Source organism: Lissotriton vulgaris, chromosome 5, assembly GCF_964263255.1.
Source record: "Lissotriton vulgaris chromosome 5, aLisVul1.2, whole genome shotgun sequence".
In the NCBI taxonomy this organism is placed as follows: Eukaryota; Metazoa; Chordata; class Amphibia; order Caudata; family Salamandridae; genus Lissotriton; species Lissotriton vulgaris.
The window spans coordinates 1,544,077,682-1,544,098,154 of NC_141693.1; the positions used below are offsets into that span (position 1 = coordinate 1,544,077,682).

Sequence of the window (20,473 nt, forward strand, 5' to 3'; positions counted from 1 at the left end):
AGGTGAGCATGGACTAGCTATGCATTGTCGCTTGGAACAGGTGCAGTGCGGGGGTTATTGAAAGTTTGCCATGGTTGGCAAAAAAATGTGGGTAATTGTTGAAGTTGGGTTTATCGACAGGGAAAGTATAGGCAGGTTAGGTTCGTTACTGTTGTAAAGAGGCAGACAGTGGAGGTTAGTTCATTGAAGTGTAGAATTAAAGGGGTTATATTTTAATGCAATGCTTTGTATTGTCGTGTAATATTATAATGTATGGGTGGGGGCCGGTTCAAGGAAATCTTAGGGGCGGGGTCAGGGATCAGGTATGTGGATGTATTAGTGAGCTTTTTAGTTTTGTCAGGCGGTTGCCAGGGATGTTTTATGTGATGTGCACCTGTTTCAATAAAGCTGCCTTTTACACACATCTACTTGGTTTGTAGTCTGCTCCCCCCTCCCTCCCAATGCAGGGAAATTTTAGCAGCGTCCAAATAGCTGTGAGGGAATTGTGTCTAGAAAAAAGCCTTACCCGGCTTCTCCTGCGTCCTCCAGATGGCTTGACCAGTGCAGCTTTTCCTAACGGCTCCGTCGATGATTCAGGAAGTAAATGACAAGCACTGTGTCCCCCTAGAGCGGCGGTACTCAAAGTACGGCCCGCGGGCCATTTGCGGCCCGCCAGACCTCTCCTTGCGGCCCCCCATGGAAAACAACAACAGTCATGGACTTGGCCCATTACTGCTGTTGTGATTCCTCGGGGGCCACATTTGCCGAGAAAAGGCCATGAGCAGACAATCAGTGTCTTGCATGCTGACCTGCGGCCCCCCGCCCTCACCTGCCCCAATGTGCGTCGCATCAGGTGAAGGTTTGAAAAGAAAGCCCGCCTCGCCCACCTACCGTGGCAACAATTTCCTGCCGCATCTCCTCGCCTCGGAAAGAAGTAAGTGTATGTCATTTCCATCAGTGTTATTGCTCGCCCCCATTTTTTTTAGTTCTCGGTTTTATCCAAAATTTAAAGATATCCTGGGGTTTGAAACAAAATGTGCAGTTATCTTTCTGGATTTTCGAGGGGGCTATATTTATGCATGTTTATTGCTAAGTTTTGCATATTTATTTATGTGCATGCGACAGTAGATGGCGCTGTGCCGCATTCTATGTACAATTCTGTGTTAGTCATCAGCTTAAATTCTTAATGCTCACAGCACCAAAAACCAGGGACTATTGTGCCACTGCGTTACAACCCGCGATTCTCTAAAAAGGAATACAAGGCAATGTTTATATGTTGAAAAGTGACTTATTTTTCACAGAGTTGCAAATTATTTGCCAAGCCTAACATTTCAAACGAGCAGGTTTTAAATGTACTTCATTATAAGGATGTAAATTGCACGCGCGCTCTGACGGTGTAAGGAGAAGGTGAAAAGAGAAACAATATTCGACACAAAAGAATGAGGGAGAGGAGGGAAAATTAAGACGGACAAATAAAGAATAGGGAAAGAGACAACAAGTAGTGGACAAAGTGCTAAGAGAGGTAGAAAGGGAGAGAGAAATTGGGGTATGAGAGTGAAAGAGCAGGTAACCCATGACGGGTGTAGGGGCTGCCTGGCAACCCAAAATATTTTTAGAAAGTTTTAAAGCTGCCCCTTCGAACCTCAAGCTATTAACCACATAAAACTGTGTTGTTAAAGCATAATTTACCCATGCCGGTGTCCAAAATTCAGCCCCTACGTTACCACCACCCGTTCACCATCAAGAAAACCAGTAAAAGAAGCCTGAGTCATTCAGTCCCATTCAAGGAAGATTTTTAAGAAGCACAACGTTGAAAGTTAACCACTTGCCACTGGCTAATGGTTTAAATACTGGTGGACACCAAACATCTATTATTTAGAACCAAGGTGCCCAAAAAACTTTTAGTCATTTGTATCAGTAACTTGGACTTGCACATGCAAATGGGCTTGCAAACTGACCCCATACGGTTTTAAGACTTACAGATTCCTCAAAAACCACCTATAAAAATAATTAATCTAATGATTAACAATCAGAAGCCTTTTCTGCAGAAGCTCATACTTTTTTGAGGCTGTGGTCTTTTTCTGCTCAAAGGAAAGGTCTCCAAAGTTGTGTTTCACATTAGCCAACAGTGGGGCAACCAGCTTTTTATATTTTTATCGGGGCGAGACTGACTTGTGCCGGGTTGCTTGATATCAGTGGTCTACTTGGTTGGCAATACCAAATTCTTGATTGACTGTGTCTTGAAAGCCCAGCAGTAGATAAAGGCTGACATAAAATGTATTAATATTTCTACTTGTTTCAGATGTGGAATGGTGTGTTCTAGTGTCTGTGTTTGGAAATTGACTTAAGTTGAATTTATGAGGCCTCTAATGAGAGTATCTTCACGTCTGCAAATAGCCAGCATAGCCCACAGGCTATACAAGGGAGGGAGGGAAAGGGAGGCAGGGAGAGCGAGGGAGGGAAAGGGAGGGAGGGAGGGAAAGGGAAACAGAGAGAGGGAGACATAGAAAGGGAGACAGACAGAGAAAGGGAGACAGAAAGAGAAAGGGAGACAGAGGGAGGGAGAGGGGGACAGAGGGAGACAGACAAATTGAGACAGAGAGAGGGCGACAGACAGAAGGAGGATGGAGGCAGAGGGGGGAGGGAGAAAGAAGGAGGAGGGAGACAGAGGGAGGAGGGAGACAGAGGGAGACAGAGGGGGGAGGGAGACTGAGGGAGGGGGAGACAGAGGGAGGAGGTAGACAAAGGAAGGGTGACAAAGAGAGGGAGACCGAGACAAAGAGAGGGAGACAGACAGAGGGAGACAAAGAGAGAGAGACGGAGGGAACCAGACAGAGGGAGACAAAGAGAGGGAGAGGGAGGGAGACAGAGAAAGGGAGAGGGAGACAGAAAGAGAGAGGGAGGTAGGGAGACAGAGAAAGGAAGGGAGGGAGGGAGACAGAGAAAGGGAGAAGGAGGGAGACAAAGGGTGACAGACAGAGGGAGGTAGGAGGGTGACAGACAGAGGGAGGCGGGAGGGAGGAGGGTGGCAGACAGAGGGAGGAGGGTGACAGACAGAGGGAGGGAGGAGGGAGGGAGGAGAGTGACAGACAGAGGGAGGGAGGAGGGTGACAGGCAGAGGGTTGGAGGAGGGTGACAGAGGGAGAGGGAAAGAGAAAGAGAGGGAGACAGAGGGAGAGGGAAGGAGAGAGAGAGAGGGAGACAGAGAGAGAGGAAGGAGAGAGAGAGAGAGGGAAGGAGAGAGAGAGGGAGACAGAGGGAGAGGAAGGAGAGAGAGAGAGGGAGACAGAGGGAGAAGGAAGGAGATAGAGAGAGAGAGAGGAAGACAGAGGGAGAGGGAAGGAGAGAGAGAGGGGGGAAAAGAAAAATGGGAGAGAAGGAAGGAGAGAGAGAGACAGGGAGATAGAGAGAGAGGGAAGGGAAGAGAGAGGGAGACAGATGGAGAGGGAAGGGGAGAGAGAGAGGGAGACAGAGTGAGAGGGAAGGGGAGAGAGAGAGAGATGAGACAGAGAGGGAGAAGGAAGGAGAGAGATGGAGACAGAGGGAGAGAGAGAGGGAGAGGGAAGGAGAGAGAGAGAGAGGGAGACAGAGGGAGAGGGAAAGAGAGAGAGAGAGAGCGAGAGGGAAGGAGAGAGAGAGAGAGAGACAGAGGGAGAGGGAAGGAGAGAGAGAGAAAGACAGGGGGAGAGGGATGGAGAGAGAGAGAGAGAGGGAGACAGAGGGAGAGAGGGAAGGAGAGAGAGAGGGAGACAGAGGGAGAGGGAAGGAGAGAGAGAGAGAGAGAGGGAGACAGAGGGAGAGGGAAGGAGAGAGAGAGAGAGACAGAGAGAGGGAGTGAGACAGTCCGAGTGATACAGAGGCAGAGAGATGGAGATGGAGATGGAGATGGAGGGAGAGGGAGAGAGAGATGTGTGTATGCCGGGTCTGGTGGCTCAGTGGACGAAGGTGTCCGCTGCAGGGACCTGTGTTCAACCTCATGGTCACAGTTTATATGGTGCTCTAGCCCCGCCCCCTCCCCCACTGACCCCGCCCCCATCGGTGCGGCCCTCGGACACAAACCACACTGTAAATTTGGCCCCCGAGAGAAAGTTTGTGAGTACCCATGCCCTAGAGGAAGGCTATATATACCAGCCCAGCCTACAGGGAACTGCATTCTGATGTTCGTGCTCGAGTATCGGAATGCAGTAGAAAGACAGTGAGCAGCTGGCAGAGGTCGCTGAAAGAAGTATACAGGTTGTGCTCCAGACAATAAATGTGTATACATAAACTGCTCCAGTGCGTTTATGCACAAGAACCTCTGAAACCTCATACCTCGACGCCTCCATCATCAGACTCTTGCCCCTCCGTTCTGCCCTCTCTCCTCATCTCTTACTGTCCAAACCGCCACCCAGACCCTGGTCCTCCATTCGCATACCAGCCACCCCTTCATCCTCAACCTCTTGCATCCTTGATGCTTACCTCCCTGCCTCTCCATACTCCTACCTTCTACCTCTTTTCATCCATCTCAAAATCACCCCATATACAAATCTGTTTCCATCTGTTCATCTTCATTTCCCTCTCTCTAACCATCTCTATATCCTCATCCACACTCCAGCCTATTCCCCCTTCATCCTCCTCTCCCCTTCCATCCTCGTCTCTTCCCCATATCATCACCTCTCTCCATCCATATCTTCACTGCCTCCCTCCTCTCTTTTAGAACTCCCTCGCTCCTCCACCAGCAGGTCCCCGCTGCTCCATCCCCCTCTCCTGTACATTCTCATTTCCTCCTCATCGCCATCTCCATCAATCCGACTGTCGCCATCCCCTGCACCTAGCCAGCCTCCTCTCCTCGTATCTCCACTGTCCTTGTCTCCACATCACGCGCCCACTGTCCCTTCCATGCATCCTCTTCTCACAGCCCCTTCCATCCACCCTCTCCTCACTTCCCTTCCATCCACAGTCTTCTCACTGCCCCTTCCATCCACACTCTTCTCACTGCCCCTTCCATCCACCCTCTCCTCACTCCCCCTTCCATCCACCCTCTCCTCACTTCCCCTTCCATCCATCCTCTTCTCACTGCCCGTCCGTCCATCCTCTTCTCACTGCCCCTTCCATCCACCCTCTCCTCACTTCCCATTCCAGCCATCCTCTTCTCACTGCCCATTCCATCCATCCTCTTCTCACTGCCCCTTCCATCCACCCTCTTCTCACTTCCCCTTCCATCCACCCTCTTCTCACTCCCCTTTCCATCCACCCTCTCCTCACTTCCCCTTCCATCCATACTCTCCTCACTGCCCCTTCCATCCACTCTCTCCTCGCTGCCCCTTCCATCCACCCTCTTCTCACTCCCCCTTCCATCCATCCTCTTCTCACTGCCCCTTCCATCCACCCTCTCCTCGCTGCCCCTTCCATCCACCCTCTTCTCACTCCCCCTTCCATCCATCCTCTTCTCACTGCCCCTTCCATCCACCCTCTCCTCACTTCCCTTTCCATCCATCCTCTTCTCACTGCTTCTTCCATCCACACTCTTCTCACTCCCCCTTCCATCCACCCTCTCCTCACTTCCCCTTCCATCCATCCTCTTCTCACTGCCCCTTCCATCCATACTCTCCTCACTTCCCCGTCCGTCCATCCTCTTCTCACTCCCCCTTCCATCCACCCTCTCCTCACTTCCCCTTCCATCCACCCTCTCCTCACTTCCCCTTCCATCCATCCTCTTCTCACTGCCCCTTCCATCCATACTCTCCTCACTTCCCCGTCCGTCCATCCTCTTCTCACTGCCCCTTCCATCCATACTCTCCTCACTTCCCCGTCCGTCCATCCTCTTCTCACTCCCCCTTCCATCCACCCTCTCCTCGCTTCCCCTTCCATCCACCCTCTCCTCACTTCCCCTTCCATCCACCCTCTCCTCACTTCCCCTTCCATCCACCCTCTCCTCACTTCCCCTTCCATCCATCCTCTTCTCACTTCCCCTTCCATCCACACTCTTCTCACTTCCCCTTCCATCCACCCTCTCCTCACTTCCCCTTCCATCCACCCTCTTCTCACTTCCCCTTCCATCCACCCTCTCCTCACTTCCCCTTCCATCCACCCTCTCCTCACTTCCCCTTCCATCCACCCTCTCCTCACTTCCCCTTCCATCCATCCTCTTCTCACTGCCCCTTCCATCCACCCTCTCCTCACTTCCCCTTCCATCCACACTCTTCTCACTCCCCCTTCCATCCACCCTCTCCTCACTTCCCCTTCCATCCACCCTCTCCTCACTTCCCCTTCCATCCATCCTCTTCTCACTGCCCCTTCCATCCATACTCTCCTCACTTCCCCGTCCGTCCACCCTCTTCTCACTGCCCTTCCATCCATACTCTCCTCACTTCCCCTTCCATTCACCCTCTCCTCACTTCCCCTTCCATTCACCCTCTCCTCACTTCCCCTTCCATCCATCCTCTTCTCACTGCCCCTTCCATCCATACTCTCCTCACTTCCCCGTCCGTCCATCCTCTTCTCACTCCCCCTTCCATCCACCCTCTTCTCACTGCCCCTTCCATCACCCTCTTCTCACTGCTCCTGCATTCTTTTCTCCCCTAAGCTTCCAACCTTCTCCCACTTCCACTTATATCCTCCCCAGAACCTCTCAATCTTCCTTTCCCTCCACGTCTCAATTTTCCCGCCCCCCCCCCCCCCCCCCCCCCCCCCCCCCAGTGCGCTCGGTGAAAGTATTGGTCAGTCCCATTTTCTCCTTCGTCTTTCCGCCCTTATGCTCATCCGCCCTTCCATCCTCATTCCTCCCTAGTCTCTCCCGCCCTCCATCCATCCCCGCTCTCTCCTCGCACCCCACGTCCTTCCTCCTCAGCTCAACTCCCTTTCCATCCACCCTGCGTCTTCAGCTCGCTGCCCAATCGGTGCCCACACATCAGTCACGCAGTATTTTGCTCAGCCTCTGCCTAACCTATTCTCACCTGCAGCTGTGGGACTGCTCCTCCTCTTGGTGCCCTCGTCCTCTCTCCGCTGAGGTTTTTGAGGCTGCGGAGCCATTGGGAGTTTGAAAGTCGAGGTACAGCACGCGAGAAAGAAAAGGCAGACCCGGGGAACAGAAGTACATCAACTTTAAGACCCAGACCAGACAGTGAGGAGGATAGACGAAACGCTTTCACTCGCGGGCAGCCGTCGCACTCTGGGGGCTGGCCCATGGCGCTGCCACTGAGGCTCTGGCTGAGAGCCAGGCGCCGCTCCCACTCCGAGCCCCCATCTGGAGCCCGGCCACCCAGCTGATGGAGCCGCCCCATGTGCAGAGCTTTCCTTACTCAAGTTCACTGCGCATGCCAGAAGGCACCGCCCACCACAAAACAATTCACTTTCTCAAAGCTCCTGCCAGACTTGGACGTAGCCTGGGAGGACCGCGAACACACCGGCCGCACCACACATCACAGCTTCCCAGGAGCTCCTCAGCTCTGCGACTCGCGCCTTCTGGCTCCGAGCCGCCTATCTCTCTGAAGCTTTACACATACAGTGCCTGGCCGGTATCCTTGTTGTATCTCGTTTCGTTCATACATATATTTGAAATGAAATAACAGGGAATGAGTCCTTAGTTGGCGAGTTTGATTTGAATTGCCGGCCCGTGCCGCCTCCGGTGGATCGGTTGCTCAGGAAATTGCTGGGCGCTCGTTTGCACGAAATAAAAGTCAGTGATGCTCACCGGTATGCTTCCATCATAACAATCAACTAGCAGGTGTTGGGGAGTTCAGCTGGCATGACATTGCAGAGCAGTGGAGGGGCCCTGGAAATGTCCCGTTTCCATAGCACCACCAAGGGAGGGACTGCGCTCGGTGAAAGTAGTGGACCATTTAATCTCTGACGTGAGGGACTGCATGTAGCCTCCGGTTCTGTTTTATTTTCTGGCGGAGAGACATCTTTAGACTTTTCACGAACCTCTTTTATGTATTTATGCTTTATGCGTTTTTAAATAGCACGAGCTTCACCCGAAGGTGTCGGAGCGCTTTACAATAGAACCAGTTACATTACATAAGGACTTCAAAGTACACGAATAACATAAAATATACGAAACAAATAAACTCTAAACTCACATATGAAAGGTAGTAAGTTCATATATCTACTATATACACGTTGCAAACATTTTAACTAAGAACAGTTGAAGCTATTAGGGTTGGACAAATATATATTACATATTTACAGAGCATGATATTCTTTCTTGTCATTGCTGGGGTTCTTGCTGTGTACATTCAGCCAGGCCTTCAGAGTGCTGTTGCATTCATGGGCGGTCTTAGCTGCCAAGGTTTCAGATTGCTATGTGTGACATTTTCATAATGTCGGTGTAAATATGAGTGCCATTTCAATGACTATGAGTGACACTTTCTCCCGAGCAAAATCAAGCAATGAAAATGAGGGAAACAGATAAATATTCGAAATGACTTCCATTTAGGCAGTAAGAAACTCTAAAAAGATCTTAAAACGGCAGCAAATCACTAGAAATGGAAGGAAGGGCACTAACCGGAGACAGACTGCATTCTCAGTGACAGACATTTTTTCCCCCCCGAATTAAAACCCAGCACTTAAGTCCCTGGAAAAAGCTAAATATCAGACATTAAGCCCTTTAAAACAATAAGCTTTGGAAAGACTTTCAAGCTGCTACAAAACCCCTGAATTGCCAAGTTAGTAACCTACTTGCCCTTTCTAAGATGATTGTTACAGGAAGGGGATCTGTAAGGAGCCATTTCATATTTCAGGCTAGCAACAGGCTTGTCTTCTAAAATTGCATGGAGGTAGAAATTGCACATAGATGATCATTGCAGGTAATTGAGAAACACACTTTAGAACCATTAATTGTGAGTTGTAGCTTAGTCCATGTGGGATTTCTTTTTAAGGGACCATTTCTCCCTTTTCTGTTTTCATACTGCTTTTCAAAAAGGGTTTTGTTTTTGGCATATATAAAAACAGAAGCGTTCATGTCTTACAACCAATATGCTGCTTAGGGGGCCACATGTGGAGAGCAGAACCTCACATGCGGATCGCAGCACTCAGTAACATGAAAACTGACACCAGAACTCCCAGCACTTTTTGGTGACCTCAGGACGCCATAATGCACTAAAAACCAGCCAGTTGAAAATAAAATGTAATTGTTTAGACAAAAACGCAGTAATGGAGATCAGAAGCACTCAGAGCATGTGCATAGCAAGAGGTGTTCAGATTTAAATATACTAGAGTCACTACTAAACAATTCCAAAGCAGGCCTTGACAACACGTCTGACTTGCATAACGTAATGTAATGCGAATGTAGAGCCCGCACACTGTCCAGATGAACAGAGGAGCTCCTGCACATATTTGTTTTCAGTTATGGCTGTCACACAGCTATTACACTGACACTCAGTAGCAAGCACTGACCATTGAAATCAAAAGGATCAGCAGCACTAGTGACGCGGTAGCGCTATTAATTAAAACAAAAATTGACAAAGTTTTATGTAGCGCAAACTTTACCCAGTATTGGGTATCGGAGCGCTTTACAAAGCACCAGTTGAATTACATGAGATTAATAAAATCGAAAGTGCACTTTGAAGGAAAGAGAGATACCTTGCTGAGGCACAACTTACTCAGTGAGTCGACTTGAGGAACAGCAATAGTACGGGCCGCACTTCGCTGCAGAGTCCCACCACAGCAAGCACCAGCCCGGGCATGATTGGGCTGGTGTGCTGCTGGGGAACAACACCAGAGGCTGCCACGGTCCGTGCAGAGTTCAGCTGATTCGCTCGTCGGGACCTTTGTGTGTTTGACTGAGATAACTAAGTCATGCTGTGAGCAGCGTGCCGCGGCCACTACCACTGAGGTTCCGTGACGATTTGAACCCGTGTTTTCAACATTGTCGTAAACTCATAATTTTGGTACCAGTGAACCGCAAATGATCCATTTAGCATATCCTGGTGTTTTCGCTATGCTACGAGCAAGAGCACTCTTGTTATAAACACATTTCTGATTTACCCATGGCATCCATTTTAGATTATGGCAGCCATTTTGTATTCTTGCCCTCACATAGTCAATGGACACACAGTGACCTCTGATCAACCCATTTCACTTAAGGACACGTAAGCTTTAGCCGGCGATTCACCTCTTTAGTGACACGTGCACCTTAGGACAGAAACGCTGTGGCCGCATGATTCGGCAGAAGCTGCCTCCTCTGCCCGAGGCCAGTCCTGCTATACTGGTTCTCGTGTTCGTTGGCCTGATCATGATTAGGTGGCCGAAGCTGGTAGCCTTGCCCATTTACGACCCACAAACATCTCTTATCCTGCTTTTCTATCTTCTGCACCTGGCTCTGCTCCTTTCCTTCTGGGCCTTTATTAGGGGGAGGTAACGAAATTTACGATGAGGCGGTCCGGCTCTTGAATGAAAAGTTGACATGGGATTATGATGGAACAGTGGGAACCCCTCGTTTGTAATGTTTTGACATCAGATATTGTTGACGATTCTTGTGCAACGCCAAATATTTATTGTTTAGGACATGAAGGTTTAGAAATGTACTAGCATGTGAAGAATGTTGCCCCAAGCTAAAAATTTTGTATTTAAGGAGCAACCCACTTTGTACAGATCGAACAGGCTCCTAGAATCTGCCCGTGTGTAGTTTCTGTGACTTCTGTGTCCCTGCAGTAATAAACCTTTGGTCTTTGACGCCACCATCGAGAAGCCCGTGTTTCTGTTTATTTGTGCACCGAGACAGGTAGAACTCAGGGGTCTTCGGGTGTTGTCCCTGACACCTCTGGACAGTACCAAAAAGTCCAGAACTCCAATTGGCGCCCAATGTGGAGCGACGTCATTCGGTACTGGTCCAAAAGCCTGAAGAGTTCGAGAAGCTTCGTGTGAAGATTCCGGAGGGAGGCGCCCCACTTCATCGATCCCGGCATATCGCAAAAGTGGCCCGACGTTCTCTTCCACGAGGGTTCCCGTTCGGACGGCTGCAGTGGTCCGCTGCCTTGACTGTCGCCCTGTCTTGGACCCGAGGTGCAGACCTTAGTACGGCGAGACGAGACGGGTTTCTCCTTGGTGACGTCTTCAGTGCCTCAGTTAAGTATTAAGTGGTTGCTAGTTGTTTGGTTACTTCGTAAGGGTTTGCTCCTGTTTGGATAATCCTTTTAGTTCTTGGTTTGGTTTGGTTTCGTAAGATTATCACTGGTTGTTCTAGTTACGATAATCTTTTGGTTTAGTTTGGGTATCGATACATTTGTTCGCTTTGGTAGGCCTAAGTTCTTGGTTCGAGTGCGCACCTTTGTTTGTGTCTGTTCTGTGTTCCGGTTTATAAAATGGTAAGTCGGAAAAATTGTATGTTGTCGTGTTTTGGTTGCAACAGGGATTCCCGGTTGGAGGACTCATGTCTGGTTCCTCCGATTGGAACTCCTCTTTATGATCTGTACTGTAAACATGGTGTGGGTCCTATATCTTATAATGAGGTATGGATCCGATACACGGAGAAAGATGGTGTCCTTAGTTGGCCACTGCATGGTAGTTTTGAGCCTGAAATTCTTGATAATTTAGAAATGAAATTGTTTAAGAAGAAAGCCCGGCCGGCAATGTTTGATTCTTTCCGTTATTGGCGAAAAGAATCCAAACAGAGAGAAACTAAAAAATTGAAGAAAGAACAGAAAGAACAAGAGTTGACTTTAGAACAGTCTGCCAAGCAGCTGCAACTCAATGAGTCTGAGAAAGCGATAGAGGTGGCCAATAGAGAGCGTAATTTAGCGATAGACAAGTGCTATCCTGCCTTACCATCAAGTACAGCTAAGATATTAGAGGACCCTGAAAAGGATCCCCTGTTGTCTTATTTGTTGAGGTCACCCCCACCGTATGCACAGGGTGCTACAGCTCCACCGTTACCGAATGTTCAGTTACCGGTTGCTGGACAGCCTGGTGCACCTGCTCCTGCTCCCCTGAATCAAGCTCCTGTACTTCCTGTGGTCAATATTAATGTTCCTCCGGCACCCCCTCTTTCTGGGTTGCCGCGTAAAAATCCAGCTGGATATTACAAAGAGTTGGCGCAAACAGTTGAAGCTTGCGTAATGAATTTGGCGGACATTGACATGTTATTTGGCAATGTAGTACCACAACCAATTTGGGCTAAAATTCGTAAAGAAAATCATCCAGTTGCCCTAGGTGGTGATTGGGCAGCTATAATAGCGGCAGATGGTCAACAAATAGGTGGTTCTAAACCCGAACCTCTAATTGCTGATTTGCCTGGTAGGATAATCGATTTAATGAAAACTCTGATGCCAGCATTGCGCGTTAACTGGGACAAGTTATCCGCTTGTAGGCAGAAGAAGGACGAAAGTGTCTCCGACTTTTTCACAAGGTTTGAAGAAACTTTCGTAGATCACAGTGGCCAGGATATGAGCACGGAAGGAGGACAGAGACTATTTGTTGATAAATTTGTGCACAATCTGTTACCAGAGCTCAGTAATAAATTAAAAGATTCTGAAAGTGCGTGGGCTGTCTCTACGACTGCGCAAATACTTGCAACTGCCCAGTACTATGAAAATAGGGATAAAGAGGAAAAAGAGAAGTCAGATAAGTAAACAAAAGATTTAAAAACTAAAGTTCTTTTGCAGCAAGCATATCCGCCTCGCACGAATCAGACAAATACACAGCAAGGGCCACATCAGAGGACCGACTATGGTTCTCAGAGACCACAATACCAATGGAATCAGTGTGCTTACTGCAAAAAGGAAGGTCATTATAAGAATGAGTGTCCAGTACTGGCACAAAATAATGCTGCAGCAGCTCAGAGAGGTCGTGGTGGTTCTACGCAAAATTCTAGAGGTCGAGGACGAGGTGCTATGCCTCCACAAACGAACGATCGCCCTTCTAATTATTTTGATCAGCGAAACGGACAGTCTACACAGCCAAATAGATCTCAACAGTATCACGTTGAGGACTACTGTGAAGTTAATGATGAATTTCAGCAAAATGAGTACTAGGACAGCCATGGACAAAGAGAGGGAGTAGTATCAGTTCCAGTAGATCAGAGTGGGCTTTATGTCGCAGTAGCCACATCAGGTGTAGTCGAACCGTTTCTGTTGGATACTGGTGCAGCAAAAAGTTCTATCATACATGCGAAACTCCCTGGCGCACCTTTGTCTGGCTTAACAAATGTTTCAGTAGGTTTTTCAGGCGCCCCTGTTCACAACCCCGTATCTGGTCCTTTGTCTATTTCTGTTGGACCTCGTCAATTGAAAGCACCCCTGATTTTGACGACTGGTTGTAATGAAAATCTGCTTGGTTTAGACTTGTTAAAACGCCTGTACGCGACTTTGTACTGTTCTCCGTCAGGAGTACAGCTTACATTAGGTAGAAGAATCATCTCCCCGATGTATTTATCAATGGATGCGTTCCCACCAGAGCTGCGTTCTCTCCCTGATACTCTTTGGGCGACTGGTCCTAACGATGCTGGTCTTTTAGAAATTCCACCATATGTAGTCACTTTGAAAGCGAATGTCAAATTTCCACGAATTCCACAATACAAGATCTCTAGTGAAGGTGAGCGTGCGCTTTTATTGATCGTGCAAGATTTGATCAAGAAAGACGTAATAGAGGAAACTAGAGGGAATGTCTGTAACAGTCCTGTACTGCCTATTTTAAAACGCACTGATCCTTCAAAGCCTCCAGTCTATAGGTTTGTAATCGACCTTAGAGAGGTTAACAAAATTGTGATTCCACAGTTTCCTGTGGTACCAGACATTACTGCATTGTTAACGTTGATTCCTGCTACAGCCACATGGTTTTCAGTTATCGACTTGAAGAATGCCTTTTTCAGCATCCCGATAGCCGAAGAAAGCAGAGATATTTTCGGCTTCTCTCTAGGAGGCCGAAGCTTCAGGTTTAAACGTGCTCCACAAGGCTATTGTGAAAGCCCATCCATCTACAGCCAGGCATTAAAAAGTCAGTTAGATTCCTTTGTACTTCCTCCTGGTTCTGCTTTAGTGCAATATGTCGATGAGCTCTAGGACACCCCTGCGCCGCACGGCCACCAGCTGCTGCGTGCGTGTTCCCTGCCTTCTGCCTCGCTAGCCGAGCTTCGCCGCGTGACCACGCCCCCTGCCTTCTAGCGGCGTGGTCCGCGACCTGCCCCCGTCGTTATTGTTGTTTTTACTGTATTTACTGTATTTTGTTTCTTGTTGCCTGTCTCCCTGTATCTTGCCGAGTTTTGCCTTCTGTTTTTCTTGCGGCGTCCAGCCCCTTCGTCCCCCCTCCCCGCTCCCCGCTTCCCGCCACCGCCGCTAACCCCGCCCCTTTTGCCTTCTGTACCCTCCCCGCTCCCGCCTCCCAGCTGCTCTGCCCCCCCTGCGCACTTGGCCATATATGGCGACCGTGCGACGCAGGTGAGTGTGACCTAGCTCTAGGACACCCTCGCGCCGCACGGCCACCAGCTGCTGCGTGCGTGTTCCCTGCCTTCTGCCTCGCTAGCCGAGCTCCGCCGCGTGACCACGCGCCTGCCTTCTAGCGGCGTGGTCCGCGACCTGCGCCCGTCGTTATTGTTGTTTTTACTGTATTTTCTGTATTTTGTTTCTTGTTGCCTGTCTCCCTGTATCTTGCTGAGTTTTGCCTTCTGTTTTTCTTGCTGCGTTCAGTCCCTTCGTCCCCCCTCCCCGCTTCCCGCCACCGCCGCTAACCCCGCCCCTTTTGCCTTCTGTACCCTCCCTGCTCCCGCCTCCCAGCTGCTCCGCCCCCCGCGCACTTCGCCATATGGCGACCGTGCGAACGCGCAGCGGTCACACGCAGCGGGCGCGCCGATTGTGCGCCGAAGGCGCGCCAAAGGTAAGCCCGTCTGCGCCCATCCGCGACCGGACCGCGCCCAGCGCCAGGACCCCTGGTCCACGAGGACCCCGACCGACCCGCCTGACCTAAACCGCCGCCACCCTCATCGCACTCAACAACGGCCGAACCCCAGGATGCTACCGAGCCACCCCACGACGCTCCCACGGACCCTTCAGCTGCCACGCCTGCAAGTTCACCTGCATCCGGACCTGCCAGGCACCAGCACCTGCCAAGCCGAACACCAGCAGGAACCACCTCAAGTGCATCCTCCTCAACACCCGATCCGTCCACAGTCACGCCATCGAACTCTGGAACCTCCTAGACGCCACAGCCCCTGACGTTGCCTTCATCACGGAGACCTGGATGAACGCCGCCTCAGCGCCCGACATCGCCATCGCCATCCCAGAGGGCTACAAGATCACCCGGAGGGACCGCACCGCCAACCAGATGGGAGGAGGCATCGCCATCATCCACAGGAACACCATCCGAATCACGACTAGCACCGACAACATCCTAACCACCGCCGAACACCTGCATTTCCAGATCCACACCGATCCGAAGACCACCCTCAGAGGCACCCTGATCTACCGACCCCCGGGACCACGCACTCAATTCAGCGAGGACATCGCCGACTTCGTGAGCCCGCATGCCCTCCCCTCCGCTGACTACATCCTCCTGGGGGACCTCAACTTCCACCTAGAGAACAACAATGACCGCAACACCAGCACCCTGCTCGACAACCTCCCCAACCTTGGACTCAAGCAACTGGTGAACACCCCCACCCACCTCGCCGGACACACACTCGACGCCGTCTTCTCATCCAGCAAAGACATCGCCTTCAGCCACGCCACAGAACTCCGCTGGATGGACCACAGCTGCGTACACTTCACCTTCAAAAGAACGACGATCCACTACCACCAGCAACAGGTTGCCCGCAGAAGCTGGAACAAGATCACAGCCGACCAGCTCGCCACCTCCCTGAGCCAGCGCCCTCCTGCCAGCTCAGCGAACCCCAGCCAGGCCGCCGACAACCTCACGAAGTGGATCAGCAACTGCGCGGATGAACTCGCCCCTCTGAGGACCCCACCCAGCAGACCCGGCAGCAAGAAAGCCCCATGGTTCACCGACGAACTCAAGAGCTCCAAGAAGAACTGCCGAGCCCTCGAGAAAGTCTGGAGAAAGGAACCTACACCGGACAACATGACCACCCTCAAACTCGCCACCCGGAAGCACCACCAACTGATCCGCGCCACCAAGAAAACTGCATTCAAGGACCGGCTGAACAACAACACACACAACTGCAAGGAACTCTTCAACATCGTCAAAGAGCTCTCCAACCCCAACGCTGGAAACAACGACATCACCCCCTCGCAAGACCTCTGCAACTCCCTCGCCTCCTACTTCCACAACAAGATCGCGGACATACACAACAGCTACAGCACCCAACCGACGCACGCCACGACCCCAGCAACGCCGCCCACCACCACCCTCCGAGCCTGGACTCCGATCAGCACCGAAGACACCGTCCGCATGATGAACTCCATCCACTCCGGATCTCCGACCGACCCCTGCCCTCACCACGTCTTCAACAAGGCCGACGCTGTCATCGCACCCCACCTGCGGGACATCATCAACACCTCCTTCGACACCGCCACCTTCCCCGAGAGCTGGAAGCACGCCGAACTCAGCGCTCTTCTCAAGAAACCTACAGCAGACCCCACCGAACTCAAGAATTACCGCCCTATCTCGCTACTCCCGTTCCCAGCCAAAGTCATCGAGAAGACCGTCAACAAACAGCTGGCCGCCTTCCTCGAGACGAACGGATCCCTCGACCCCTCGCAGTCCGGCTTCCGAGCCAACCACAGCACCGAGACCGCCCTCATCGCCGCCACCGACGACATCCGAGCCCTGATGGACAACGGAGAAACAGCGGCCCTCATCCTCCTAGACCTCTCCGCGGCCTTCGACACTGTCTGCCACCGAACCCTAGTGCAACGCCTCAGCAACGTCGGAATCCAGAAGAAGGCACTGGAATGGATCGTCTCCTTCCTCAGCGGAAGAACACAGAGAGTCCGCCTACCACCGTACAAGTCAGAGGCCACCAAAGTCATCTGCGGCGTCCCCCAGGGATCCTCGCTGAGCCCCACCCTCTTCAACGTCTACATGAGCCCCCTCGCGGCCATCGCACGCCAACACGACCTCAACATAATCTCCTACGCTGATGACACCCAGCTGATCCTCTCCCTGACCAACGACCCCGCCGCCGCCAGAGCCAACCTACACGAAGGGATGAAGGAAGTAGCCGAGTGGATGTCGGCCAGCCGCCTGAAACTGAACTCAGACAAGACGGAGGTCCTCATCCTGGGCTCCACGCCCACCGCCTGGGACGACTCCTGGTGGCCCCCCGCCCTGGGCACCGCACCCAAACCGATGAACCATGCACGCAACCTGGGCTTCATCCTGGACTCCTCCCTCTCCATGACCAGACAAGTCAACGCCGTCTCCTCAGCGTGCTTCAACATCCTGCGCATGCTACGGAAGATCTTCTGGTGGATCCCCACGGAGACCAGGAAGACCGTCACCCAGGCCCTCGTCACCAGCCGTCTGGACTACGGCAACGCCCTCTACGCCGGAACCACCGCCAAGCTCCAGAAGAGACTTCAGCGGATCCAGAACGCTTCAGCCAGGCTCATCCTCGACATCCCACGAAACAGCCACATCTCCGGACACCTGAGAGACCTGCATTGGCTCCCCGTCAACAAAAGAATCACCTTCCATCTCCTCACCCACGCACACAAAGCCCTACACGATCAAGGCCCGAGCTACCTCAACAACCAAATCAACTTCTACGCTCCCAAACGCCACCTCCGATCAGCCAGCCACGCCCTCGCCGCCGTCCCACGCATCCGTAGAGCGACAACAGGAGGAAGGTCCTTCTCCTACCTGGCCGCCAAGACCTGGAACTCCCTCCCGACCGACCTGCACCTGACCCAAGACCACCTCTCCTTCAGGAAGAAGCTCAAGACCTGGCTGTTCGAGCAGTAACGGCACCCCCCCATAAGCGCCTTGAGACCCTAAGGGTAAGTAGTGCGCTCTATAAATGCCTTGATTGATTGATTGATTGATCTTCTAGTGGCTGCCGATGACAAGGAAACTTGCAAAGCAGCTACGATTTCCTTATTGCATCATTTGTCTAATTTGAATCACAAGGTGTCACCTTCCAAAATGCAATACTGTTGCCAAGAAGTGACCTACCTAGGTCATCTCTTGTCAAAGGAGGGAAGAAGGTTGACCCCAGAGAGAATAAAAGCAATTACGCAGATGAGTGTTCCTAGCACACAGAGAGAAGTGCGTGCGTTTTTAGGTATTACTTCATACTGCAGGCAATGGATCCTAAATTTTTCTCTCTTGGCAAAACCGTTGGTGGCTTTGACTGGGAAAGGTGTTCCGAGTCCGGTGCCATGGTCTGCCGAATGTCAGCAAAGTTTTTCTGAATTACGAAATGCACTGTGTTCAGCTCCTGTGTTGGGTACACCTGACTACAGTAAGCCATTTACACTCTATGTTCACGAGAGAGAAGGTTGTGCGTTGAGTGTTCTGACGCAACGATTTGGTGATAAACAACGCCCTTGTGCGTATTTTTCATCAACATTAGATCCGGTAGCCAGAGCGTTGCCTAGTTGCTTAAGAGCTACAGCCGCAGCTGCAGCGTCCATTCGACAATCTGCTGGTTTGGTCATGAACAACATGCTAGTGGTCATGGTTCCACATGCCGTGGATACACTCATGAACCGAACAAAGACGCAGCATCTTACCAGTGCTAGATTATCAGGCTATGAGCTGTCACTGCTAGCGAGTCATATTCAGATTAAAAGATGCAATGTATTGAATCCAGCAACATTGTTGCCGACTAGTCAGGAGTCGAGTGATTCCGAACCACATGACTGTTGTTTCAGAACTGAGGAAGAGACAAAAGGACGAATTGATTTCAAAGACACCCCGTTGTCAGATCCGGATGGCACGTTGTATGTTGACGGGTCTTGTTTTAAATTGGAGAATGGTGATGTAACAGCTGCCTACGCAGTAACGACTTTGAGTACGATTGTGGAGACTGCAAGAGTGAGTCAGAATTCTGCCCAAGCTGCAGAATTAATTGCTTTGACTAGAGCGTGTGTTTTAGCTAAGGGAAAGAGAGTGAATGTGTTCACAGATAGTCAGTACGCGTTCGGCGTAGCGCATAGTTTTGGCCGTTTGTGGAAGGAAAGAGGTTTTATTACGTCCCATGGGACTAAGATCCAACATGGTCAGCTCGTCAACGACTTGCTGGAACCTCTAACCTTACCAATGGAAGTTGCGATTGTAAAGTGCAGTGCTCATCGAGCAATCACGGATGATGTTGGTCGTGGAAATGCTTTTGCTGATGAGACCGCTAAACAGACAGCTAGGAATACGATGAGTAGGATGTATGTTGCAACGTCTGCAAGATGGATTACTGAATCAGGAATGTGTGAGGAAACAGTGGAAAGTGTGAAAGCAATTCAGGAAGAAGCGACTGAAGAGGAAAAACTGGCATGGAAAGAGAAAACGGGTAAATTGGACTCGAATGGATGTTGGATTGATTTGACGGAACAACAGCGTTGGATGTTGCCTGATGCGTATGTGCTTGCGGTAGTAACGATGGCGCATGGAGCAGCGCACATCGGTTCTAAAGGGATTTGTAAGATGTTGGCTCCAGTCTGGAAGAATGATGGAATTAGTAAGTGTGCAGAAAGAGTGGTGAGAAATTGCATGATATGCTTGATGCATAATCCTGGCAAGGGAATCCCCACACCAGCTGGTCACTTCGCTCCTCCTTCTTGCCCCTTCGAAGTGATTCAGTTAGACTTCATTCACATGGATCGTTGTAACAATATTAAGTACGTCCTGGTGGTAGTCTGTGTTTTTTCAAGGTGGATCGAAGCCTATCCACTCAAAGACAATACTGCTTTGTCCACTGCCAAAATTCTCCTAAAAGAATACTTCCCCAGGTTCGGCATGCCACGGATTGTATGGTCAGATAATGGAAGTGAATTTGTAGGGAAAGTTATGCAGAGTGTGTGTGCAGGCTTAGGGATAAAACAAAAATTTCACAGTGCGAATCACCCCCAGTCTGCAGGTTTAGTTGAGGGCTACAATGGCACCCTCAAGCTGAATCTGGCCAAGATACAAGCCTCCATGGGCTTGTCCTGGCCAGATGCACTACCTTTGGCCCTGTTATCCACAAGAGCGACTGTACATTCTCGAGTAGGGCTTAGCCCCTATGAGATTGTGTTCGGTCGACCTGCAAATGTTTGGGGGGTACCCAGACCGAAAGAGTTCAAGCAACTGGAATACCCAATGCTAATTGATTACCTTTTTGACTTGACTGCTAAATTAAGTCTCATTCACCAACAGGTTTTCGATGCATTGCCAAAGCCACCGGAAAGTCCAGGTCATCAGCTGAAGCCCGGCGACCAAGTCGTCATCAGGAACTTTGGACGGACCAGAAATCTACAACCCAAGTTCGTCGGACCATTTCAAGTTCTTTTGGCGACAAGGACTGCTATACGTGTGGCTGGCAGAAAGAATTGGGTCCACGCGACACATGCAAAGCGTGTACCCCTTCCACTTCCTTATGATAACTGGGTGAGAAGAGGAATTGGTGCCTCTGAAACCGAACCAGTTCCTA

At 50.7% G+C, this 20,473-nt stretch overlaps 1 protein-coding gene across 2 annotated transcripts in view; it reads right to left on the reverse strand.

The window, feature by feature from the left end:
- Positions 1 to 7,233, reverse strand: part of LOC147712986 (purine nucleoside phosphorylase-like) — a 152,723-nt gene extending 145,490 nt beyond the window's left edge. Inside the window, exon 1 of one of the 2 annotated variants that reach the window (XM_086923606.1) lies at positions 6,915 to 7,233. In XM_086923606.1, coding sequence (XP_086779732.1) covers positions 6,915 to 7,057 — 143 coding nt within the window. In that variant the 5' untranslated portion in view covers positions 7,058 to 7,233. The remainder of the gene's footprint in view (positions 1 to 6,914) is intronic. The other variant, XM_086923607.1, reaches the window with a different exon arrangement.
- Between the last annotated feature and the right edge of the window lie 13,240 nt (positions 7,234 to 20,473).